This window comes from Fistularia commersonii, chromosome 11 (assembly GCF_037954325.1).
Source record: "Fistularia commersonii isolate RoL2024-O1a breed Wild chromosome 11, RoL_Fcom_v1.0, whole genome shotgun sequence".
Classification (NCBI taxonomy): Eukaryota; Metazoa; Chordata; class Actinopteri; order Syngnathiformes; family Fistulariidae; genus Fistularia; species Fistularia commersonii.
The window spans coordinates 9564995-9592415 of NC_141294.1; the positions used below are offsets into that span (position 1 = coordinate 9564995).

Sequence of the window (27421 nt, forward strand, 5' to 3'; positions counted from 1 at the left end):
ACCAATATGGTTTGGTTATGTCCAGAGAAGGGAGAGTGAATAAATAGGTAGAACAATGGTGGTTTGGAACTGCCAGGCAGGTGGTCTAGAGGAAGACCAAAGAGAAGATTTATGGATGTCGTGAAAGAGGACTTAGTTGGTGTGAGCGAAGCAGAAATATAGAATAGGGATAGATGGTGGACATGTATGCTCTGTGGTGCCAAAAGTAAAAGAAGCCAAAAGTAAAAGAAGATACATAGCAATAAAGCTCAATATCGGCCTTTTTATTTAGCAGCTAGAAACTGTCCCAGCCATTTCAAAAGTCAGCAGTCTGACCACAATTTCATCACAAATTTTTATCATCTAGTCTAGACTGCTCTATTGCCTTCATGAACAATCAAACAAGAAAATGATTCATCCCTCATTCAAAGTATAACACAAAACCTCTGCAAAAAGTAGAAAGACATTTGGACTGAACATCACTCAATCCATCTAGCATCTAGTTGCAGAAGCCAACTCAATGATTTTTGGAATATCACATTGCTCACATGATGACATCATGTGAACAGATATTACCGATTGGTATAAAACAAATTCAATGTCACATTTAAAAGCCCCTCAGGTTATGACAGATATAGCACTGTGGTATTAAACAGAAACTGTTTGCCACATTGCAAAAGCTGCTGTGTGTGTGTGTGTGTGTGTGTGTGTGTGTGTGTGTGTGTGTGTGTGTGTGTGTGTGTGTGTGTGTGTGTGTGAGTATGAGTGTGAGTGTACAGTATGTGAATGTGTGTCTGCAGCTTTCTAAATCAATTTTGCCATCTTTAATACTGTTATATTTGTGTTTTTTTCATGAATATAGTATATTTCAATAGTGCAGTGTTTCACATATAGTGGCTTACATCCATAGACACCCTAGGTCTTTTAAACCCCCAAAAATGAAGATATTTGCATATGGCCTCACACCATTATTAATCAACATAGTTCCGGCCAACCAGACCAGTAGGAATGAAAGTGCACACAGGGAAATGTTGCATAATGCATTAAATTGCATAAAAGTTAGTAATGCCCATGTTATTTTTGGTATCTGAAGGATATTTTCAGAAACAATTGTCATGGTGATCACATGTGTTTGTTAGTATCATTAAACACTAATACACATTATTCTGGCTCAAATAAAAATTACACATTTTTGTGGAATGCAACATTCATCGAAACAAAACATATTCTTCTGAAAAAAAAAAACTCCATGAAACAGCCATTATGCTATATTCTACTTATTTGTAATTAATTCCTGTTGCTGGTGAATGGTGCATGGTCCTGCTCTCATCTAAGCAGCACAGTTGGTCAGATCTTAACCCAGCCCATTTGCAGTTTGAGGCAATGGACTTCTCACTTTCCGCAAAAATTAAAAACACTTTTGTTGATCCACAACCTTGCCACCAACTCCCTTCCTTCCTTCAAGTGAAGTCCCAACAAGGATATTACAGAACGCATTCTCTTCATAATGACGATGGGCCTCCTTCCACTCTCTTTGAATGGGCATGATGATCCAGTCTCCTCCTGTCTACCCAATTATTTCCCCCAAGGCCAACTTCACTAAGCATCTACTTATAAATATTCATTTTTTTTTTCAAATTATGGACAAGAGACTTTCACCCTATTTTTGAGGCTTCTGCATTCTCATTCCTGTGTTTCTGCGGTGACCAGCGAACCACAACAATCACTTGAGCGTTTTGCCCTCATTTTGATTTATCGACTTTGTCTGTTTGTGACAGAGAACCAGCGTCCCCACTCTCCTTAATAATGCAAATTCATGCAAATATATGCCTGCCCCAGTGTTCACCTTGAGGTAAACCATACATGTTGTAAATACAATGTTGTCATCGTTTAATGATCTTTGGAAATCTTCAGTGCTTATTTATTCTCTCCTTCAATTTATTTCTGGCTTCATTGTTATGTTAATGTATGCATGCACATCTTCCAATTGGAAATCCAGCTGTGATTGCCAAAACATATCCCGGGGGTGTGATGCCAATACTGCCGAGACTAACTATACAATGATGGCTATTATGCAGATGTTAGTATATGCTGTACCTGTAGATACTCCCCTGCTTTGGCCAAAACTTTGTTCAACAAGATTGACACAGCTTAAGAACCTCTCAGTAACACTACATTCATTCTCAACAACTGCCATTGGGTTTCACAGTCATGTGGATTTTCAGGCTTCTTAAGCCCCCACCCCCTGCCCCCAAATTTTGAAAATTTATCAGAATTTGTGATGAGTGTCATTTATATAAAAGGGAAAATAAAGGGAAAGCATTCAATAAAATTAGGTATTCGGCTGGCTGGATGGATGGATAATTGGTGTTTGTAGCCTTTGCGCATTTTGAGTGTGAGGCACAATTCACTTTGGGGCCAGGAGCACTTAAAAGGTGTCGTGGCACAAGAAAAACAAACAAAAAAATAACATTGTCAGTTAAGTCAGCTAATTAAGAAACGATAAAAAAATATGCTAATTTTAAAATAAAATCACAAGGGCATGAAGAAGAAGTATAATCATCATCCAAAAGCAAGAATCAGTCAAGAGTATGATCTATGTTTAGTTCCTTTTGCGGTGCATCCTCATTTCAAGCAGTGTATCAATGATATGAGCTTTTTGACTACTAAGGTAAAGACAAGCAAAAATGGTGGTAAAATCTGCTTTGATTCAGAACATTTTATGGAAAGCATTTACACAGGATGCTGAGAGATGTGCCTGAAAAGTTGCATTGTGGTTCTTTACATCCCTAATGAGATTATTTTAACACAACAATGGACAACTGATTTTGAAATGCTCTAAGATAAAATTGCTTCATCAACCTTTCACAAACACCTTCTGATACTTGATACTGATTGACTGTCAGGAGTGGTTTTAATTCAATGCCATTTTAAAATGAATGCTTTATCAATTTCTTTTTTTTTCTCATGTAGGGAATCATAATTGATATCCAAAATGTGAAAAAGCAACAATTGCAGAACATAATACTGTCTACCCTTATTGTTCTAAAGAATTGTTTGTTTTTTTATTTATTTTAATTGAAAATTATTAGTTTGGAGTTACAATGTAACGTTCTGAGTACTTGCCACTGTTATGTATCTTTGATGATACTCTTGTTACTTCACTCATGAAAAAGACCTATAACATATTAAATGGTTTCAAAACCAGTCACGATGGCATTTTTTTCTGATTTCTTATTTGATCGAATGAATTTATAAATAGAAAATAGTAAATCGACACAGTTAAATAACAAAAATCATATGATGACTGCCATCCAAAAGTGACACATCACATTACATTAAAAATATGAATATTTATCCTCAGTTTTATGTACATCACTCAAAAAGCTTGTATAACTATTAGTTTTATGCTATTTTACTTTATAGTTTTCACCTGCACCAGGTGACCACTCACATCACGTCTAGACTTCATAACTATCACATTGCTCAAAAAAAACAACAAGCAGGCTTTTGGCCAGAGAGTGAAATTGACATAATCAGGCAAGATGCCCAGTTCATTGAGTTGACAGGACTTGAGAAGACTTTATTAAGCACTGACTCAAGAAAAGAAATCCATGGCTGACAGTCTCCCCCTCACTCTGCACAGCACAAGTATATGACTTAAGCTGCTGTATAAGAATTTATATTATTGGATTTCTGAGGTCAACTTCAAAGGCCTACTAAAGCATCAGACAGTTACGACAACCAACTTAATGCTTTGTTGAAAATCATTCCTAATCAGTGAAGCTGACTGTTCCCTGCCACAGGCATCCCACCATTCACAGCAAGCATCCAGCACTTATTAATATGGAGGGAAAACTGCTGAGCCCAGCTGGCTAATGTGGGTGTTTGCACATCTGTGGTCAACGCTTCAGCAGCAGGGTAAAATTAAGTTTTGAATGAGAGCAGCTGTTTGAGTCATGGGCAAAACCAATCTCTGAACCCCAGCATGCTCTTGCATGCCTTACTGCAGAACGTATGCTGAGGAGTGCCTGCAATGAGCAACCTTTGGCTTTACTGAAAGGAATAAGGAAAACTGTTTGCGGCAACAGAGACAAACATTGTAACATAAACAGTTGCTATCACTACTTCCACAGCTGATGCACAAGGGAATGGAAGCTGACAGGCTCATTAACACAGTAAATACATAACCTTGAGTCATATGGGCAAACCGGGAGGACTGCGGATATCTAGGCAGTACGCAGGCCAATTAGATCATGCTAATTTTAACCACAAAGATCTTAATCGCAATTCAACAGCAAAAGTTAAACATCAGTGCTAGGCTCTATATTTTATAGATTTAAGAAATCTTTCTTGTGCTATACTATGTGAGTATCCACCTACTGTATGTGTTACTATATGAGCTCCTTAACTAATTCAATTCCTTTGTGCATCTTTAGCGGGTAGCTAAGAAATATAATTGTTGTCATTTCCATGCCATCCTTTTAATTACTTTTTGGTTCCATTTCAATCCATTTGAATTGACAGCCTGATCAACTTTTAATTGCAGGTTTTCGCAAACAGCTTATCAGCCTGCTCCAAGCTTGCATGCAGAGTACTAAATGACCTGGCCAAACACACACAAACACATACTCACTAAATCCAAAAAGGCAATCTTATGGATACAGACACACACCAGTACGAAACATCTGCAGAATGGAGGGGTTTCATAGGGTGAGATGTAGCAAAAAAGCAGAACATTAGCAACAATAGGAACTGGGCCACAGTTTTTAATTTAATAGGATGAATTGCCCCTCCTCCTCCCGCAAAGGAAAAGTACAGAAATTATGCAGTTTTTCGTACATTACTGCTTGGATCTGAACCAATTTTGAAAATGGTTCTGTGGACAAATATTGAACCCCTAACTTTCTTGAACACGGTTTAGTGAGTATTATATAATGCTGCTAGCAGACACATGAATAAACCAAGGAAATCCCAGGCTATAATTGAAAACATGTCCTCTTAGAAGAAGTTAGTTATGGTGGTCAGAAATTCCCTTTTCATTTCATTGATACCAACATCAAATTCAAATCAACAAAAGCGGTCTATTAAAATAAACCAAATAATTTTGTTCTAACTAACTACTTTGGTTATTATGTTCAATTATATATTTCTTCATGAATAAATCTTATTCTTAATTACATAAACATTTTAGGATCCCATGGAGCCTGTATCAATTTCTAAAAAGGATAACCCATTAAGCACAATGGAAAATTAATGTGTGCAAGTATTATGCAAGTTGTCGTTTCTTTATCAAAAAAAATTGAAAGCAGATATGTGATATTCTCTGTAGTACTAAGAATTCAAAAAAATTAGATAATTTATGAAATTAGAATCAGGAAAAATAAATTCATACATACACAAACAAAAAAGCAACACACCACACACGACATGACATGGCATAGCATAACATAATCAGGCCAACAAGTTCTGTCAGTCAATCTGATCGGATTGTATAGTCTCAGTCCTCTGACTCCTCCAAAGAAGCCCGAAAAATTCAGAGCTTCTATTTAGCAAGTCTAAGTAAACACACAGAGCCACGTGTGTGCTGTGGGGGAGTCACATCAAAACTGGATTAGGGAATGCAATCAAGGTGGATTAATTATGGATGGAGGGCTGTTACATTCTGCTTCATCTCTGCAGGTCTGTGCATATACACTCACAGATTTCTGCACAAGTAGGCTGTCAACAAAGACGAAAAAAAGAATGCTGGCTGAGGTGAGTGATGGACACAAACATACTGAAATCAAGAACCCGCCAGGCTTGTCCACCTGCTGCCATCATATTAGACCACATATACAACAGTGTTTGCCAGGGCAGGGCATTATATTTGCTTTCATAAATTCTCAATTGTATGTAAATGCCAGTCAAAATATACAAACAAAACCACAGAATTAATGCCCAAGTCCTTTCATCAAAAGAGTTTCAGATCAAATCAGCCAACCATACATGGACTTCAGTCAGAAATTTTCTGTTAGTATCCACTGATCTGTGCAATGACACTACACTGTATAGGAGTAATGTTATTGAATATTTTAAAATATTTTGCTGTTGATCTCAGTCTCTGCTCACTTGTTTAACAGCCAGCTATACTTGTTACATGTCCAACCGAGAGGAGGCTTTCTTTTGATGGATATTTAAAAGTTACTCACTGGTTCTCTGAAAACAGTCTGATCTAAGAACCTCTTTCATATGTATCACTGTATATATCTTAAGTAAGGTGCCTGGTGAAGTCAAAGCCCTGTATTGCAATCAGAAATAGCATCTTTATTTTATATCCATTCAGAAAGACATCAGTTGATGCACAGATGTGTCATTCATGGCACTGCAATTTCTTATGTAAGAAGAGAAATGTATTTGTGTCACTACCAAAAAACAGCAGTAGTATCATGTTGGAGGCCAAAAAAATTGTGCAACCTTAATTTGTACTGTTTTTTTAACTGCAATTAATAACACACACATCAGCCAATCCCATGTCACCAAATTCAATAATAAGATCCTGACAAGAATATACAGCATATACCAAATTAACTAAAGTAATATGTCAAAAACAAACAAATATAGATGCTTGGTGAGATTCCAAGTAAATCTAGATACGGTATATTCCATACAGTTTAATATATACTGTACATTACATACAAGGGATGTATAACATACAAATAGATCTAATATATTTTATAAATGAAAAATAATGAAATGCAGTTTTCCACGAATTGTGAAATAATGGTACATGAATGGATTAGGCTCACCAGGAAATAATGCGGGGAAAAACGAAGAAAGAAAGAAACAAACAAACAAACAAAAGAGAAAATACAGACTGACAACAACCTCCAAGCAGGGAGACCTGGCTTTATGTTGGGAGAGTACCGATGTTCCAACAACAAAAACAATCAATATTCTACCCTTCAGCTACCTGCTGCATTATAGAATCAATCGACAGAACAAGTACATGTTCTTGGCGACCACAACAAGAAGAAAGATCAGCTAAAGCACACAAAGGGTGTGTTTATATGCCTTGAAGATGTGAGGGGTTTTAATGTGAATTTGAAAATGTTTTTAAATAAAATTAAGACAGCTTAATTAATTCTAAGGGACAAAAAAAAAAAACAAACGAAAAAAACAATACAAGAAAAACATGCAGGTTAATTGGAAAAAATTGGGAAAATGAATGAGTGAGTGAGTGAGTGAGTGAGTGAGTGAGTGAGTGAGTGAGTGAGTGAGTGAGTGAGTGAGTGAGTGAGTGAGTGAGTGAGTGAGTAAATGGTTGTTTGTCTATATATGTGGCTCTGCAATTGACTGGCAACCAATCCAGGGTGTACCCTGCCTCTCGCCCAATGAAAGCTGATAGGCTCCAACATCCCCTGCGACCCTGAGTGAGGGATAAGCGGCAGAGGATGGATGTAATTAAAAAAAAAATACTGTTTACTCACCAGCCAATTTATTAGGTACAGCAAACCTTGCTAGTGATGGATTGGATCCCCTGGCATAGATTCAAAAAAGTGTTGGAAACATTCCTTAGATTTTTTGTGTATACTCCAAACGTAGTATCCCAGAAATCTGCTGGATGAAGTGAGAGGGTGTTTAAAAGAGGAAACACCCATGAACTCTGGAACATGGAACCAACAGGCTGAGTTTCATCATCCGAGCAACATATGATGTGCTGCACTCTCCCACAAATCTGCAGCTGTTGCTGCTTGGAAAGGACCCATCATGCCCGCTGTATACAGTCCTAGCAAAGCTCAAGCACATCTTGGTTGGCTGCAGCACCAGTCTCACTCAAGGCAGGTACACTGGGGGCGCCACCAAGTGCGCTGGTGCCTAGTTGAAAAAGTAGAGACTGGGTATTCATCAACACGCACCAACCAGGACGTTGGTGAGTGGTCAGTGTCAGCAATAACAAACATTTGTCCGGGAGGGGGACAAACGGAGGACTAGTCCCTTAACCCCAGATCTGGGCTCTCTCAATGTAACCAGTGACTGGCAGATGCAAGTTGACTTGGACCAGAAGCGGACATGCCCCCCAGGGATCGCCGCTACCATGCTGTGAAAAGACCTTATGCTTTGGTTTAAATCCCACCAACTTGCTTACATCATCGAGGTGATGGTGCCTATGAACGTAATACGCTTATGGGATGCCAATTTAGCAGCTAAGACAGAGGACAGATGCTGGAAGATCAAAGTTTCCCTAGTGGAGGTTTGGATATAAGGCCTTGAATTAATATAACAACACTTCATGTTCTCCTGCGCTCTCTGTTGTATCCATGTTCTCCTGCCTGTTTTCTCTCTCTTACTGTTCGCGACATATCTGCTTGCATGGCATTGCTCCGGTCTCCTGCTTGGATTCTCTATTTTCTCAATTTCATGTTCTTCCGCCTGGGTTGTGAATGGGAACTGAAGAAGACTCTCAGATGACGGGCCAAACATTTTCAAGTGAAGAAAATCAAGTCCAGTTGCCACGACAAGAAGATTTTGACAAGAATTTACCATGACCTGGATGGCTGAGAACCGCCACAGAGATACCTATATACTGTATATTTTCACCTATTACTATTATCTGTTATTTGTTATCCTAGTGCTTGATGACCAGGGTGGTTTACATTGAATGAAGAATCTCCTTAAAGGAGACTGATGAATATTAACAGAAAATTAAGGTGACACATTTACAGTAGATATTCATTTGGCGTTGTGGAAATGAACCTTATCACTACCTATTTGTACAGTGCTGATAATGGCCTCTTCCTTGAGTCCCTGAACTCTGTCTTCATTGGGGGACAGTTTTCATTTACATCTACAATTAACATATTCAATACATGATGTGTGGCTGGTAGGGCAAAAAGTAAATAAAAGAAAACAAAAAAGCAGGGAAAAGTGTGTCAAGCTAGAGGAAGCTATACTGTACAAATTGGAGGGAAACTGTTCATTACTTCTGCTTTTTACACTTACTTCCACCTCTACAGTTCATCTTTAGCTGCTAAGAAGCAAAGCTCTCTGTTTTCCTAAATCCCTCACCCTCTAAACTAATTTCCCCCTGTAAATGTGTCATTGCCCAGACAGTGTTAGCAGCTTGAGTGGATTCCTATCAATTAGGAGTCACTAGGAACTGTACTACTTTGTGCTTTGAGATATAATTTGCATTCTGCTGCTTTGAGTAGTGGGTATTTCTGGGCACCCATCAATACAGTTAAAGAGTGTAGCTGTCTCTCAAAGCAGAGTATGTTAAGAATATATTTTGATAAATCAGGAAGGGTTTTTCTTTTTTTTTTTAACCACAGCAGCACATAAGAAACACCTCTGCATTGATTCATTAGTTAGAAAGCTTTCATAATATATTTCATAGAGCTATAAAAACCATTGTAAGTCAAACATGTTCTCTTATTATAACTTGTAATAAAGGGGGATTGGGGAGCGGCGGGGGTTGAGGGGTCAGACTTTCCAACCTGCATTTAAAAGCCTTCCTAATAGCATGTAACGATGTATTAGGCATTGCGTGTCAGTGCTTCAGAAGTGTGGCACTTTGTTCCAGTGTTGGCCAGGCTTAACTTAATGAATAGAGTGACTGCTTGACAGAGGTTATATTGCATCGCTCAGCAGAAGAGTTTCCATATCAATCTATATCAGTTACACAAGGACGAGCAGCGAAGCAAGAGGAAAACTCAGGTCAAGCAACATAAGCCTTTTTTGAAAGTGAGAGAAGACAGAAGCCTCCGAAAAATTATCTTCAGCTCTTTAGGTTGCTTCTTTCTTTAATAGAGAAGATAGCACAGCTATTCAGTCATGATGAATGGATGTGGACAACCAAAAGGAAAATGACATTTTAATTAATGCAATCATAGTATTACGAAGTCCAATTATTGCCTAATAGTAAATTTGTTCGGGTGTATTGTGCATCCGTAGAACCAACTAACAGAATATCCTTCTGAAGCAGCACTTTCATGTCTGCCAGCTGCCATGTGGACAGAATCCTTAGTTCCGTTCTACTGAACACGCTACATTAAAAGAGGGTTGGCCCTCATTCACGGACAAGCAGTGTAGAGTTAACTGTTTTCTGTGGGAAGTCTCTGCATTCTGTTCAGAAACTCTCAAAACAGTTGGCATGTTTGAATGACTGGAGGAGCTTTGACAACTTTTAGACCCAGCCTCCCTGAGAAGTTCTGCTCAGGAGTGGCATGTTTTGTTTACGCCTGCTAACACACAAACACAGATGGAAACACCCCTCAGTTCTGAGGCAAATAATTGTGATGTGGTTTATAATAATGTCAATGATGTTGCTATTGCCAATCACATGTTTATCTATGCAGCAGACTATAACAAGATTCTATTTTGTCAAAAATAATAATAATAATAATAATAAAAACAATGATAATAACAGTAATTACTAATAATATTAGTAGGAGAGGTAGTAATAGTCGTTGCAGCAGCACTATTGTTATGTATGCTTTATTATGTTCACTCTTAAAGAAAATGCCACAAGTTAACAGATAAATTAGTGCAAGACATTGATCACAGGTCTGAATAAAAGAAAAACATGCAATGGATGAAAAGACTGCAATTCATACGGTTCATGTCATGTCATTTTTTAGCATATAGTTCTGTGCATAATATAAGATTTGTTTTTAAATCCTCTGAAACGGCCCTGATGAGGATTGGTAGTGACAAGCATAGAAGGGACTTGAGCTGACGGAGTAAACACACACCTGAACCGCTTGTGGAAAGTGCAAAAACAGCAACAACAACACAGATGGGATTAAACCATCCATTTATCAAAATTTCATGGCTTAGAAAAACGCAAACATCTTAATTTACAGTCATTCACAAGTACACATGCACGCACGCATGCACACACACACACACAGACACACAGACACACACACACACACACACACACACACACACACTAATGTGAAAATGTTGCATTATCATTATGTATTAGCATGAGTGACAGGAGGTTAAAAGAGTTGAAAAGTACAGTAGCTTCCTGAGGTGTGACAAAATGCTTTTGAGCTAAATGGGTATCAGAACTAAGGGGCCTCTACCTAAAAAAAAAAAAGAGCAGGTTAAGAAAAGAACACCTTCCCCTTTGCAAAGCTACACCTTTACTAGTACAGCAATGATAGATTACAAAACCCACTTTGTTGGACAGGCTGGCAGGGATGGCTTTTCAAAAACAATTGTCTGTGGGACTGTACTCTCCAGCCACCAGTCATACCTTGTGGACCTGAGCATACCGCACTCCTATTTTTCTAGTACACTGCCTTTAAATACATCCCAGTGGTGGCTTGCTAAAGCTGAAGGCTACGGAGAATGTTTGTAGCAGTATCTGTGTCGGTTTGTCAGTCATGGTGTCAGTCATAGTGGCATGTCATTGTGTCTTGTGACAGCCGGCTGAGAGCTACAGCACTTCCATTAAGCAGAAACGTCACTCACTGGACATTACTACTACAGCTACTCAGGCAGAGGTTAACATGCATAAAAAATACTCTTCTAGCAGCATGTAGGCCAGTCCTGTTCTTCACAGAGACAACAACATACCTTTCCATTGGAGAAAGTCCACTATAAAATCGGTGCAAAATTAGGATTTAATAGTTGTGAGCAATTAAAGGCCAAATAGCTGACAAGACAGATTACTTCTCAGATTCTGTAGGGCCAGAAACACACAGAGAAGCATGCCTTTTTATAAGAAAAAAATATTAAAATAGTAATGTATATTTTTACACCATATGTATACAATGTTGTAGTTATGTAATTATTCAATTCAAATTATTCATTCAGAATAAACAGCACCTTTTCTGGATATTTTATATAAAACAGGTCAACATCTGATTTTATCTCATGTCCTTCATAATTTTTGTTGTTTTCCTTCAGATACACTATATGGCAAAAAGGATTCGCTCACCTGCCTTGACTCACACATGAACTTAATTGACATCCCATTCCTAAACCAGAGGGTTAAATATGATGTCAGTCCCCCCTTTGCAGCTATATCAGCTTTATATCTTCTGGGAAGGCTGTCCACAAGGTTCAGGAGTGTGTTTATGGGAATTTTTGACGACTCTTCCAGAAGCAAATTTGTGAGGTCAGACACTGATGTTGGACAAGAAGGCCTGGCTCTCAGTCTCTGCTCTAATTCATCCCAAAGGTGTTCAATCAGGTTGAGGTCAGGATTCTGTTCAGGCCAGTCAAGTTCATCCACACCAGACTCTGTCTCTATGGACTTTGTTTTGTGCACTGGTACACAATCATGTTGGAAAAGGAAAGGGCCAGCTCCGAACTGTTCCCACAAAATTGGGAGCATGTAATTGTCCAAAATGTCTTGGTATTCTGAAACTTTCAGAGTTCCTTTCACTGGAACTAAGGGGCCAAGCCCAGCTCCTGAAAAAAACCCACACCATAATCTCCCTCCGTCAAACTTCAAACTTGGCACAATGCAGTCAGACAAGTACAGTTCTCCTGGCAACCGCCGAACCCAGACTCGTCCATCAGATTTGCCAGATGGAGAAGTGTAATTCGTCACTCCAGAGAACGCGTCTCCACTGCTCTAGAGTCCAGTGTTGTGCTCAATACCACTGCATCCGATGCTTTGCATTGCACTTGGTGATGTGTGGCTTGGATGCAGCTGCTCGGCAATGGAAACCCATTCTATGAAGCTCTGCGCACTGTTCTTGAGCTAATGTGATCACTAAACCTTGTGGCTATATATTTTTTAATCAACAAAACCCTTGGTCAAGATCCAGTAAAGCTAATTAGGTTTTTCAATTCAGCACCCTAACTGCTGTGGGCGGAACCTGAATGCTTCTCAAACCATTTTTATAAATGTCTATCTGATTCCATTAAAGACCTGCCATATTCCCTGGCATAAAAGCCAAACTTTAGAGTACTCCATAGCCCTAATAATTCCTAATCGTGTAAGAGAACAATTAAAGGAAAAAGCTCTGCAGATTCTGAAACCATCCTCCAAAAGCAGTCACATGGTCAAAAGTGTAAGGACGCAAGACAAGCTTGACAGATTTGTGTTTGTCTATTTTGATAATTTTCCTCTTTTTAACTGTTTCATATATTTATGTTATTACTCCGATGCTCTTAGGTTAATGTTTTAGGCAACTCCTCCCTCTCCATTTCTGTGAATATAAAAGCACTGGGAAATAGTTTGGGTAGCCTGCTGGTGTGGTGAGAGATGTCTCGAAGAACAACTCATCTTTTTACCTGGTACCTTCATGTCCCTTGGTAACCCTGGTCAGATATTTCCCTGAATTCTGACACTTGTTTCCCCATCTCACAGAAGCAGCCTGACTCTCAAAACAGTTATCTTTTCCTCTGTTTACATGACTGTCCTAGAGGTAGTGGAGGTGAAGTTGTCCCATATTTCCTGTTTACAGGCTTTTTATTTTTTCTGGGATGTAGCGACTGACAGATCAGAAGTTCATTTCCATGTTCTAGAAGCCCTTTGACACACTTTTTTAAGCCACTGCCAGGGTCTCCTCTGGGTTATACTTGTTAAATCACACAGTTCATAAATGTACCCATTGCTCTGTTTACCTAACAGCTGTAGTCCCAAACTCCAAAGGCAGTAACATGAAAATCATGAGCTATGACTTTCATAGAACTATTTTAATGGCCAAGCAGATGGATGTGTTACTTCACAAAGCAATTGGCAGAATGACCTTTCAACCTTATTAGGGACTTTTACTTGCTTGTTAGCCATGCATTGAAGGTTCTAGCTTATGTGAAATTGTTTTACAACCACTAGGACATTTAGGATGACTAAGTGAAGGCTGTAAGAATTAATAAATATAAAACATGTCAAGACATCAAACTTCATCAGGGAACCATTTTGTCTTCAGGGACAGACAGGTTTTTCCGATAGGTACTTGGTGACCACTTCCTAACTGACAAAGAACAAATGAACCATGTAACTGCAAAGAAAACAAAACAGAACAAAGAGCACAGAAGTTGTGATAACAATTTAAACTGTGGATCACAAGACACAATTGTTGCAAAAGCTGTGCTGAGATTGGAGGGCAAAGAGGGCTTGATGAGATAATCTAATTCCTCTTGTACAGCGCTTTCATCGCATTCCAGTTTCAAAGCACCTCACACTGGATTACATTCACCCATTCACACACACGCTCAAACAACTATGGCAGAAGAGCTGCAATGCAAGACACTAATCACACCACAGGGAGCAGCTGGGGGTTCCCGTGTCATGCTCAAGCACACTTCAGCATGCAAAAGGGGGGGTAGAATGGTAATGTAAACCTTCCAGTTTGAGGGACACCCACTCTCACTCATCTCTACCCCAATCAAGAGGACCATAATTTGTTTTTTGTAGTTATTAACCATGGAATAAACATTGCTGTTTCATTTCGCAAAGAGGTGACAATTATGACGACATTTGTAATCTGCCCTATGCAGTAAATAGTTTTGCAGAGCATCCAAGTTTCGCTTGGACAGAGCACTTTTTGGTTATGAAGTGATTACAGATCACTGACTATGAACTGTATAATATCTGAGTAATAAAATTAAACCTTGAGGCAGTAAAAATGAATAAAAGATTTTTTTATTCTCAATCACATACTGTGCCTCTTTGAGGTAGTGAAGCAGAACTGAAAAGAAAAGCACATATATAACAAGAAAATTGAACCAAAACTGTTTAAACAAGCCAATACTAAGTTTTGATATGAGGATATAATCATATGCATAATATCAATGTTGTGACTGCTACAATGACTAAGTGTGCTGTAAATATTCTACTGTATGGGCACACCGGTAGTTATGTAAAATAAATCCCAAGAGCACAAAAAATACACAGTAACTAAACATTAAGTTCAGCAACGCACACAAATAAGAATACTGTAAGTCCTACCTCATCTAGTTCGGAAATGTAAATGGGCTTTTCCTCAAAGCCAATAGGCATGGGTCCATTTGGTGGGATCTCCACTTCCTCATACATCTTAGTGTTCTCTCTGCGGATTCCCTCAGGGAGCAGCATCTAAATGTCAGTCATACAAATCAAATGAGACCTAACAAGTGACTTTGGAAACTATCTTTTAAATATTCTCCAAAATTCGTAGGGTTGCACTCATTGTTATGTAGCCGGAGCACCACAAAAAAAAATCAAATTCATATTTTCAGTGGTATCTCTAAAAAATGTTGAATGCGATTCATAATCTTAGTGTGGTTTAAAATATAAATTTTGATTTTCCATTGAAAGATGTACAAGCCTGTATAGGCAGATAAAGGACTAAGATCTGGACAAAATATACTATCACATCTATGTCAGAATAGTTAATCTGATTGTTACCTAACTATTTATGGAGACTCTTCACTTGATACAATTCCAAATTGTTGCATGGGTTTTGTATTAGATTATTTTGAGTCATGAATGAATCATGACCACCTTGGACTTCTGAAAAGTTCCAAAGGACATTACTGGAATGCAGATCACTTACAACCTCGGCTTGTTCACCTGAACTATCTCAGCTCCAATGATAAAGGCAGAGTTTGGCATCTATGCTACCATTATAGCATTTTAAATTCATTTTTTTCCACTGTTGATCTGTTGATGTCGTTAAATATACAAGGTGGGACACACTGAATAAAACAGGTTCACAACAAAAAGTGTTGTTGATTTATTTCCAATTTATTTTAGATTTGTAGTGTTTTTATAAAACTATTATACAACGTAGCTTATCAGAAAAGCTATAAAACACTGACACACTGATGAATTAAGCAGCTAAAATGTTTGTCTATAAGTTCGAAAATAGGTTTTCAGGATTAATGGAGAAAATGTACATGTGTTGATTTTTTTTTTGGATCTAATACACTGCCAAGCATGACTAAGAAGTGGTATTATTAATTGTATCCAATGTAACTTTAATGGAGTTTGCAAGATCACCATTATACATCAGAGGATGTCATGATAAATTAATCTCTGCACTGGAGTTAAAGAAACAAGCCTTCTTCTAAAATGTCAAAGCTTTTCAAGGTAATTATACTACATCAACTACATCACATAAACTGAGGACTCTGCTCTTTTCTGACATTTCTGTTGTGTTGAAAATCAAATAAAAAGCATCACAAAAGAAGCTGAAAATGTCTGCTGTCCACTCACCCTGGCTCCTCCAACAAAGGCCGGTGTCTTTGTGGCCTCTGCAAAACTATCATAGACATTCGGATATCGGACCCTTTCATACACTCTCTCTCTGCACAGTATGGGTTCACGTCGTGCATTGAGCAGGGCTTGTTCCCTAGATTGAAAGAAACACAGGCTATTCATTATAAGCGCTACGGCAAAGCAACCAACCACTGTCCCCTAAAAAAAAGGAGTAATTTTTTTTTTTTTTCATTTTATTTTTATTTTTTCCCAAAAAGATGACAAGGAATGCTAATGGATTCATTCTCTGTTAGAGCAAAGGAAGACTTATCACATCAGCTAAATTCTGTACCCAAAGTGTTTCTGACATTTAGACAGAACTTTGATGGAAAGTGCTCTATAAATATATTTATTATCAGTATTATTATGAACTTTGATCCGAATTCACATTTTTTTTAGTAAATAGTGCTGGCGATTGATGATCCACATGAAGAAGCAAAGATGTGTGACATTATGTTCTATTCTAAAGTGGCTTACCTCTTCACTAATCTATTTCTTCACACTGTGATGCATTTAGCAAAGCTATGTTTTTTAATTAAACAGATCACTGCCTTTTTGCCCATTTTTTTATCATTCTTGAGAAGTTAACTTTAACTCCTGAAAATGTATGACCAAGCAGCAGCTTATGTGAGCATTATTATTGTGTAAACATCCAGCCAAGGTGTCATAAAAGACTGTTGGTCATCACTGGAAGAAGTGCAGGTGGAGGCAGGAGACAGAGAACAGGCAAATGAGGGAAACGGGACCATGAGGAAAACTGGAGAGGTGACATACCGCTGTGCTCTCATCTCCCGTGGGTCAAAGGCCATGTAAGCATCGGAGGATTCAATGTCATCAGATCCTTTTCCTCTTTTCCTGTCTTTCTTCTCCTCCCTGCGGTATATCTTCATCAGCTGTTTTTCCTGTTCAGACTGGATTGTCACCTGGCATCCGTATGCAGGCCTCGATACTTCGCTCACTTTTCGAATGCTCTCTGGAGGGAGTGTAAGGATGCAGACAACATAATTACCACAAAGCTAAATATTGCAGAAACAAAACATACCCTTGACTATTAGATGTATTAGCTCTTCAACTGTATATTAAACCTCTGAGAGTCTTGACATGCCTGTGGGTTTGAAGCTAAATGCTTTCAAAAAATACAAAGACAATTGTTAGATCCTCGGATTGCTCACAATCCTTGAAGAAATCGCGACTAAAATAAATGTCCATTATGACAAATAAACAAATATTTACGGCCTTGGATGTGAAATATTTAATTAAAATGCATGGAGTGGCTAAACGTTTGACAAAAATAAACCACGTGTGCCTCCAAGATCTTTTTAGGGAAAAGATATTTCTGTGTCTCTCAGGGCGACTCAGTATGAGACATCAAATACCAACAGATTTAAAAAAAAACACAAAGGGAACTACTTAAGTAGAAGAAAAAGCAACAATAAACATCAGGATGGTTAGGAAAAAAAATAATAGGGTAAGAATTGCAGCTAGAGGATATATGGAAATCTCAAATATCCAAAAAAAAAGCAGAATTATAAGATTAAAATGTAACCTAAATGAATGAAACTTGAAGATGATTAATTATAAAGTAATTCCAAAAAAGTGCTGGAAACATACGGATATCCCCTCACACCTCACAAAAAAATGAATAAATACAAAATTTAATCAGGTCTTCAAAATGTAGAAGATAAACAGTTATTTTAGTTTGATCTAGAGAGGCACATTTGTCATTCCAATTTTTGGTAGTTTTTGTGTATACATATAAATATATGAAACATGATAGCACTGTATAGACAAGCATTTTATTTTATGATGGCTGAGTTCACTTGAAAGCATGATTCATATCACATGAGGGATTGATGGGCCTTTTTAATGTTAATGGAGTTACATTAATGATAGCCAAAACTGAAAAACAAAACGGTCCAGACTGAGAAAAAATATATAATTACTAAAAAATTTGGTCAACTTGGTAGGCATAAGATGTCATCGACAGGAACATGAGGTACTGGAGGGGTTAATGTTCCCGATTGCTGCCTGACTGTTTGAGGCACAACAGCTCAATAAAAGGCAGAATTGCTCTTGAAAACAGATGAGATCTGATGATTGCACCACAGATCGGCCTGATTGACTGAATGATTTCTTCTTTATCTTGTCTTGCGGCTCTACCTGCTGAACAGGCACCCTCTGATTCAGGCCGCTCCAGCTTGCCTGTCACTTTTACCCTCCCCCCATTACCTCGCCAACTCTCAACGCCTCTACCGCTGTCACACTCTATGCACCAATACCTCTGCCCAAACCAGTCTCCAATCCTTAACTTTCCTCTTGATGTGGTCTATTGTTGTGAGTCTCTAGCTGTGATTGCTTCCAAATTCCCTCTTTTTTTTCCAATTTCCACGAACAGCCATAATGGAAAAATCACTGAAAAGAGATTTACGTTTTACGATAAGATAGTTTTAGTTAGTTTGCAATCTTGTATTTGAGAACATCATATAGACATGAAAAGATTTTTGTGTAATCAAGGGGTGGCTTCATTAACAAGAGACTCCTAACCACCCACAGTGATCACAAAATGACAAATTACATAAAACAGAGAACACAGGTGACTCTGAAACTGTTACATCAAATATGGATTATGTATGGATGAAAACTAGCGATCATCCCTTCAAATTTTCAATTTTTTTTGTAGTTTATATGAGGGGATTTCATGTACTTAATCTGAAATCATTGTAATTCTATTTGACAAGGGCTTACCACCCCTCCATGAGCTGCCACCTTAACGTGGTGGAGGGGTTTGCCCATTCCAGTGATCCTGGGAGCTATGTTGGCGGGGGCTTTAAGCCCCTGGAAGGGTCATCCAAGGCAAACAGGTCCTAGATGACGGACAAAACCAAGCATGGCTCAAAAGACCCTCATGAAGAAGAAAAACTTTGGATCCAGTTTTCCTCTTGCCCAGGGCCCGGGGATTCGGTTTGGTGGCCGCAGGATTGAATCTCTGCTTTTTACAGATGATGTGGTTCTGTTGGCCTCATCAGGTAATGATCTCCGGCTATCACTGGAGCGGTTCGCAGCTGAGTGTGAAGCGGTCGGGATGAGGATCAGCACCTCCAAATCTGAGACCATGGTGCTCAACCGGAAACAGATGGAATGGCCACTCCGGGTCGGGGGAGAGGTCCTGCCCTAATTGGAGTTCAAGTATCTCGGGGTCTTGTTCACGGGTGAGGGAAGGATGGAGCAGGAGGTCGACAGGTAGCATCTGCAGTGATGCGGACTCTGTATCGGTCTGTCTTGGTGAAGAGGGAGCTGAGCCAGAAAACGAAGCTCTCAATTTACCGATCGATCTACGTTCCAAGCCTCACCTATGGTCACGAGCTGTGGGTAGTGACTGAAAGAACGAGATCGCCGATACAAGTGGCCGAAATGAGTTCTCTCCACATGGTGGCCGGAGTCTCCCTTAAAGGTGAGAAGTTCGTTCATCCGGGGGGAACTCGGAGTAGAGTCGCTGCTCCTCCGCATAGAGAGGAGTCAGATGAGGTGTCTCAAGCATCTGGTCAGAATGCCTCCTGGGGAGGTATTCCAGGCACGTCCATCTGGGAGGAAACCACGGGGAAGACCCAGGACACGCTGGAGGGAATATGTCTCCAGGCTGCTTAGGGAACCCCTTAGAGTCCCCCAGAAGAGCTGGACCATGTAGGTGGGGAGAGGGAGGCCTCACTGCTCCGGCTGCTGCCCCGCGACCCGGATAAGCGAGGGAAGATGGATGGATGGATGGATGGATGGATGGATGGATGGATGGATGGATGGATGGATGGATGGATGGATGGTCTTACCGTGATTGTGTCACATCAATCCTAACAGCCCAAAATTATTTTAGCAGACCAAAAGTCTTTCCTTGAATTCACTTGAAACAATTAATGTAGCTATTTTCAAACATATAAATTACCTATTATATGGTTATTTATTTGCCGTTTGATTAATTATCAAATCCCAAAACATTTGTGTTCAGCAATGTTATGTAGCTCTGTGTTAGCAGTAACACAAAAGTAACAAAATTCAAATGAAATATTTCTTGGGTTTCTTTACTCATGATTAGAAACATAAACATCTAGAAGCAGACCTAAATAGGTAATAAAAACAAGTCAGAGTGAGATAGATTAAGTGCTTTTACATTTTGTCACAGATATCATTGAAATCTAAGTGCCAGTGTGATTAGAGAGCATCCACACCTTGGCGACTATGGTGAATAAAGAAGGTAAATAATTCAGAAAGATAAATGTCAGCATTAGATTCTCTCTGACAATTCATGTTTCTCAGGATTTTCAATTTCGAAGGCAACAGAGCCCTTGTCTTTCCCTTTTGCTTGTCACTCTCACAGCCAGGAGCTGAGAAATTTACTTGGACAGCAGTGTAAAGCAACCTTGTGACGATGTTCCAAAGAGCTTGGCTTAAAAGCATCTTAGAGAAAGACAGCAATCTTTCTATTAACTTCCAGGCTGAAGTTTTTATTATGGTGTACCGCTATTAGAAACTTGATTTCTGTGCAATAGTCTATTCTATTCTTCTGACACATATTTCTCAGTATATACTGCAGTAGACCTGAAAAATTAATATATAGACTTAATTGTGTTTACACCTACATTGTGTTGCACATACTAAGCCAAACACTCAATAGGAGACAATTTCTGCCAAGTTTGAGCTGTCAGTGTCCCACTGGGCTTCAAATTTTAACCTCTCCTAATTTCTTGAGAAGTTTGTAAAATACAGTTTGAACTTTGAAACATCTGTCATCCCACTCAAGCTGCACTGTATAGTCAGTAGTTATGTAACCATTGAGCTCAGTAAAAAGTTACCAATGGAAATCATGTGGAAAATTGCTTATTTACTCATCCGGCAGACACAGGTAAACAAAAAGACTTCATATTGGCTTCCAAGGCCAATTTTACATCTTGTAAAAAGTATGGATTTTATCTCCATTTTGGCCTCATTTATTTATTTGTTGTGTTTTTTGGGGGATGGACAAAATTGTCTTGAAGCTATTTTGCAAGCCTTTGGTATTTTGTACACATTGTGGTGCTGTTAAACAACACTGTCTTAAATACAGGTAAATATATTTTTTTCTCTTGTTGTTTGTTTGTTTTATTTTAAAACAAATCTTGATCTTTACATTTCCACCTGACTGACTCCCCATCCTGTTGCATCTATACAAGCAATAAATAATGGAATAAACATTCTTGAAAAATGGTAAAATTATCAAATATTAATAGCAACATTACTATGCCATACAGTTTGTTTAACGACTTCCACACGTTTCTTAGAGATGTACTTTAGATGCAGCTGATAAAGTCTGTAATGGGAATAAAGTGGGAGTCACTCAGTTCCCTTGAGCATAGATTACACTCCTTTTGCAAGAAGTGGGCCTTCAAGACTTTCCTTCAAGACTTTCCATAACTGAAGCTATGGATCAAAAGATTTATTTTTTTCAAGATTTAAAGCTCACAATTTAGTCCTATGCTGCTTCATATCAATTATGAATGAAGTAAAAATGCTGAGCAAATACAAAAAGGTAGCATCATTGGTAGCAATATAGTACATGTTTTATATATGCACTATACAACTGTTTTATTCAGTCCGAAAACATTCTTGGATGAGTCTATCCAACAGTCCATCTGTCTTTTCTCATGAGTCTACTTGTTGAGAGGAGCCACAACTCGAAACTTTTCTTTGATAAAAAGGCCTTGTGCCAAGCTACACAGTACAGTTTAAAGCTAATTATTAACAGGAATGATTTCCAACAAAACCCAGCCATTCTGGATCGAATGCCAAAATGCAAGGAGTAAAAAAAAATAAATTAGTCTACTTTTTCTTTTCTCTGTTATTTAACCCCATTTCACCGTTTCAAAGAAACACAAGTCTTACAAATGGACATAATAACAATCTACTAATATACTTTTCTTTGGCCTCATCAATTTAAGAAAATGCAACTGGCCCATTTTCAATACTGTTTGTATTTCACAAGGACCCCACTGAAACTATGACAAATCTAAGATTATACAGATATAAAGACTATATATATATATATAGAGAGAGAGAGAGAGAGAGAGAGAGAGAGAGAGAGAGAGAGAGAGAGAGAGAGAGAGAGAGAGAGAGAGAGAGAGAGAGATTATATATATATATATATATATATGAATGCGTGTGTGTGTGCGTGCGTGCTTGCTTGCTTGCTTGCGGGCGTGCGTGCATGCTTGTGTGTGTGCACAAGCACAAATGCACGTAGATTGCAATTGAACGTCAGAAGTGCAGGGGCAGTAGCAGATGCCAATTAAATGCTTCTGTAGCAACACATTCAGTGAAAAGCACCTTACATAAGATTGCTCTTTAGCTTGCAGGCAAAATGGGCACAGTGGATGATGAAAACTGAACATTGTTGAGCAAAAGACAGTTGTCCCTAAAATATAGCTTAGCCACTATTTATAGTTTACAATATATACTATAGAATATTTATGTTCAAGCTCATGCAAGTTTTGGTTCTTTTTAAACAACTTTAGTCATAAACATAGCAACTGGTCAATAATCATTAGGTCATTACTCTATCATCATTAAGAAGCTTCTGATTTATATACATATACACACATACACACACACAGAGAGGACTTGTGCACTAATATTGCATTAAAATGCAGAGTCAGCAGGACTTTAAATAGTTCCAGGGATTAGTCTGACAAAGAAGAAGCTCTCTCTTCTAATCTTGAACCAGTCTTTGATGCCTATCTTGCATATGGATCAGAAGATAGCTCAAGCAGTAATAAATTATCCATCCCTATCTTCCAACCACTGTCTATAGCTACTACTGCATCTCCACTAAGGGCAGGAAAACACAAAGACAAGACTTCCTCCACGAGACAAAGCAAGCAGGGGTCGAGACACAACGCTGGCTCAGGATAGTGGATGCTGTTTGAAGTGGAGGGAAATAAATAAATAAATAAATAAAACATGACGCTGGCAGGGTAGACAGGTACATCAGTAAAAGGGCAACAGACAATGTGTCCCCTGAAATACAGTTTCTCACAAAATCAATGAATGAAGCTTTGAGTCACAAGGAGATCCTCTTAACTAAACCAAAACCCAAAGCCTGCTTTATGTAAAGCCTTCGTTTTGCACTGATATAGGTGATGGATCTGTCTTGCATGAAATTTTTCTCTCATGTCCAAAGTTAACACAGATAGAATAACCCCCACACCTATTTACTCATACATGTAGTTGTCTTTATTTGTGGTAGAACACAAAAAGGGAGTTAACCCTTGTGTTGTCTTGCAGGTCAAAAGTGACCCACTGCCATGTTTAGCTGTAGAAAAAACACCTTAACCAATTTTTTCCAAATTGAAATTTTATGAATTTTTGTAAAGAGACCCCATAATTAGAAAAAGTGATACTTCTTTTTTGTTTGTGTTTCCATGTGGCCTGTACACCACTCGGGTACAAAGATTGTCTTATGGGTCATTTTTGACCCATAGGACGAGGGGAGTAAACACAATGTTAAGATCGCACAAGGGTTAAATAGATCATTTAAAAAATCCAGTTGAGGTGAAAGGCTAATCAGTCATCTTACTGGCATGTGGAGAACAGAACCTGTTTAGACTAGATATTATACTGGCTTCATGTCCATACTTTGAAAAGGGACAGTGTAAATGCCATCTTCTTCCTTCCCCTTTCAGCTTTCCCCTTAAGGGGTCGACACAGCGATTCGACCTTCTCCATCTAACCCTGTTCTATGTACCCTCCTCTCTCACACCAACTACCTTCATATCCTCTCACTCCCTCGTCCATAAATCTGAAGTTTGGTCTTCCGCGAGACCTTGTGCCTTGGCAGCTCCAAATCCAGCATCCATCTACCAATATAGTCACTATCCCTCCAATGTACATGATCAAACCATCTCAGTCTGGCTTCTCTGACCTTCGCCCCAAAACATCTAACATGTTGTTCCTCTGGTAGGACTCATTCCTGATCCTTTCCATCCTGGTCACTCCCAAAGAGAACCATAGCATCTTCATCTCTGCAACCTCTAGCTCTGCCTCCTGTCTTTTCATCATGTAATGTATGTAATAATTATGGCCACAGGACAAATACAGTAGCATTTTAGGCATTTCATCACAGACGTGTAAACTGTTGTCCACCCATAACATCATGGCGCTCCAAGGAAATTTGCAGACAATCCAATGCAATTTGCCTGATGAACAAAGGCACGTGTGCACGCACATACGGACGCGCGCACACGTGCAGACGCAGTCCGGGGACTCAAGGGTGGCCTCCACTATCTATGGGGCTGAAGTCGCCAGAGCTTCACAATGGCAAACTCCAAGGGGTAGGTGAGGTCCCCCTGAGTACTTCAAGGTTCAGAATGTTGTGGTGCAGGGCTCAGTGAGGGGCCTGGGCATTTAGGGGATGCACTTTGATGGACTCAGGATTTTGCAGATGATGCTGTTCTGTTGGCTTCATCCTACCATGATTCCCTACTCTCACTTGAGTGGTTCACAGCTGAATGTAAATGGGCCAGGAGGAAATTCAGCACCTCCAAATCCGAGATCATGGTCCTCAACTGGCAAAATGTGGACTATCCTCTCCAAGTTGGAGACCTGTCTCTTAGAGAAAGAGAGAGAAGTGTAGCCATGCCGCTCCTCCCTATTGAAATGAGCCAGATGAGGGTGCTCAGACATCTGGTCAGTGTGCCTCCTAGATTCCTCCCTGGTGAAGTGTTCAGAGCATGAACCACAGGGATGCGGCCCTAGGGACGATCCAAGACACACTGAAGGGACTGTCTCTATGCTGGCCTCCCTGCTTAGGGTGCTGGCCCCACCACCAACCACAGATAAGCAGAAAAAGATGGATAGAAGGCACAAAATGTCATCCATAAGTACCAACACTAAACAGCTACTGCTGCTGCTTCATGATAAGCAACCTGTTCCTTACTGAGGGTCAATACACTATGTGCCAAGGAGCATGCTAGTCAGGTTCCAATATTGCCAAGGAAAACATGAATGGCAGATACACTTTTTTTTATCTGTGTTAGATGTTTTCAGGCATTTATGCCTCCCATTCATGTTGCAGGCACTCAAACAGCTGTAATGTGCAACTAACTTCTTTGCACAGGTAGGGGAAAATGAGATAGTGGATGAATATTTATCTGTCACAGCAGAGGACAATTAGGTGTGAAAGCTTCATATGGCATTAACAAGCCATATGAGGCTTTCTTCCCTTTTTTTATTGGCTCACCATGCCAGTTGCTGGTGACATTTAACCTTTTTGACAGATTTATTTTGCTGTAATTTACAGTAGATTTGAAGTAACATATTTGCCATCACCCACCCCCAGTTGTGGAGCCTATGCTCACTGGAGTCACATGCAACATTATTTCCACTGCAAAGAAAACCATATGTTGCTGTGATACGAGTAATTGTGGATCAAAGAGGGAATCATTGAACCATGTGATCAATAAGCACAATCAATAATAATAACACTACCAAAAAAATTTCATTTGACTGGAATAGGAGTAACTGACAATGATGTGATTCTAGCACTGGATTCAAGTAAGCCTAAAGATAGTATGGGTAGCCCTTTAAATTTAATCTATCTAAAATCCCTACATCTATATCTTGTACATATACATATACATATATGTACTTCAGATGCACACTTTGTGTACTTCAGACACACTTCCAAAATTTCAAAACATAACGATTTCAGCTTTGGTCACAACTTCCATCATGCTGTATAACATATACTGTATGTTGTTAACATATTAAATTTGTTCACTACTGTTATGCATTTCAAAACTGAATTTCATCTGTACATGCAGTGTGCCATGTTCATCTCCCTTCCTCCTTGACTGGGTGTCAACGTGGCGCACATTTCAAATGCAGCCGAGAAATGGGTAGAGAAGAAAATAGGCTGATGCTGCCAATCAGAAGCTCCCAAAAAGAAGCTTAAATCAGTATGGAAAAATTCTGAATGGCAGAAAAAATATATTAAGCTGTTCTCAGGCACGGGTGTATTGAAAATTGGTGCCAAACAGTGAACCCTCCAAATATTTGTTGTGCATCCCAGGAGAAAGGAAGTGTCATAGGTTTCCTACATAGCAATACAAAAAGGCAGCTCTTTCCATCAAAATCCATTCAACCATTCAGTTTGTTTGTTTTGGTTTTTTTTTATACATTTCTGTCGATCTACTTAACTTCTGTGCCATTTTAATCTCCTTGCCAATCACATGAATTGAGCTAACCATTCCTATATGATGTAAACTAACTGTTCGAGCTTGCCTCCCTTCGCTGCTGTACCATTTACACTATACTGCTAGTCTGTGAGTTGTAGCACTTAATCATGCTTCTGATTTGTCCCTGAAATTATACATGTTTGTAATGCATGGAAAAAATGACGAACATCTGCTATCTATTACATCTATAACTTACTGAATACGTTTTGGTCACCATTAATGAACACTTGTTTCATTCCTAAAACCATTCCTTAAACGCTGCAATGTTGCAAGGTTCATAATATAGCTCAAAGAGGGTACTTTAGCCCATTAGAGAAAATTATTGCACGAAGTGGTGCAATAAGTCTTTTACAATGTGTGGGTACGTAGTCCTTGTCAAATAATGTCTTCATGAATGCCAGAATGAGGCCTCCCACACGAATATTGTTTAAAATATCACTGTGTTTCTCCCTGTTTACAATAAAATCCGAATTGCATCCTGGTACCATGTCTTCCCAAGCGGTGCACACTCAGACAGGACCACACACACACACACACACACACACACACACACACGCACACACACACACACACACACACGGGTGAGCACACACAAACAAAGAATGATTCAGTAGACCAGCGGAAAGTGGTTTAATTGCTCTGGGTCCAATTCTGAATGTTATAAGGTCATTGTCTGAGGATTTGGCAGGAGATAGCAGGGATAATCTGAGAATTCTGTATACAGAATTATACAAGAACATTATACAGAATGTATACAACGAATTGTGAAGTTTGTGTTCTGACACTTTTCTATCTGAATGAGCACCACTTTTCGTAGTTTGGTCCATATGTAGCGCTTTTGGTAAGCACATACCACTGTAGACCAGGAACACCACACTACAAGTCAAGCAGCTGTTCACAGCATTTACAATCACTCATTGGCATTGCAGTATTTTTGTGTAATGAACACACTTGAACATGGCATTTCAGTTCTGGGTGGAAGGGCAGTCATTTGAAG

The 27421-nt window shown here is 39.0% G+C and overlaps 1 protein-coding gene across 1 annotated transcript in view; it reads right to left on the reverse strand.

Annotated features, from left to right (window-relative positions):
- ascc3 (activating signal cointegrator 1 complex subunit 3) overlaps positions 1-27421 on the reverse strand; it is a 146785-nt gene that overhangs the window by 94214 nt on the left and 25150 nt on the right. Inside the window, exons 6-8 of the mRNA XM_086154889.1 lie at positions 16943-17141; positions 16127-16262; positions 14879-15004 (exon numbers count right to left, since the gene is read on the reverse strand). Of these exons, the coding sequence (XP_086011015.1) occupies positions 14879-15004; positions 16127-16262; positions 16943-17141 (461 nt within the window). The remainder of the gene's footprint in view (positions 1-14878; positions 15005-16126; positions 16263-16942; positions 17142-27421) is intronic.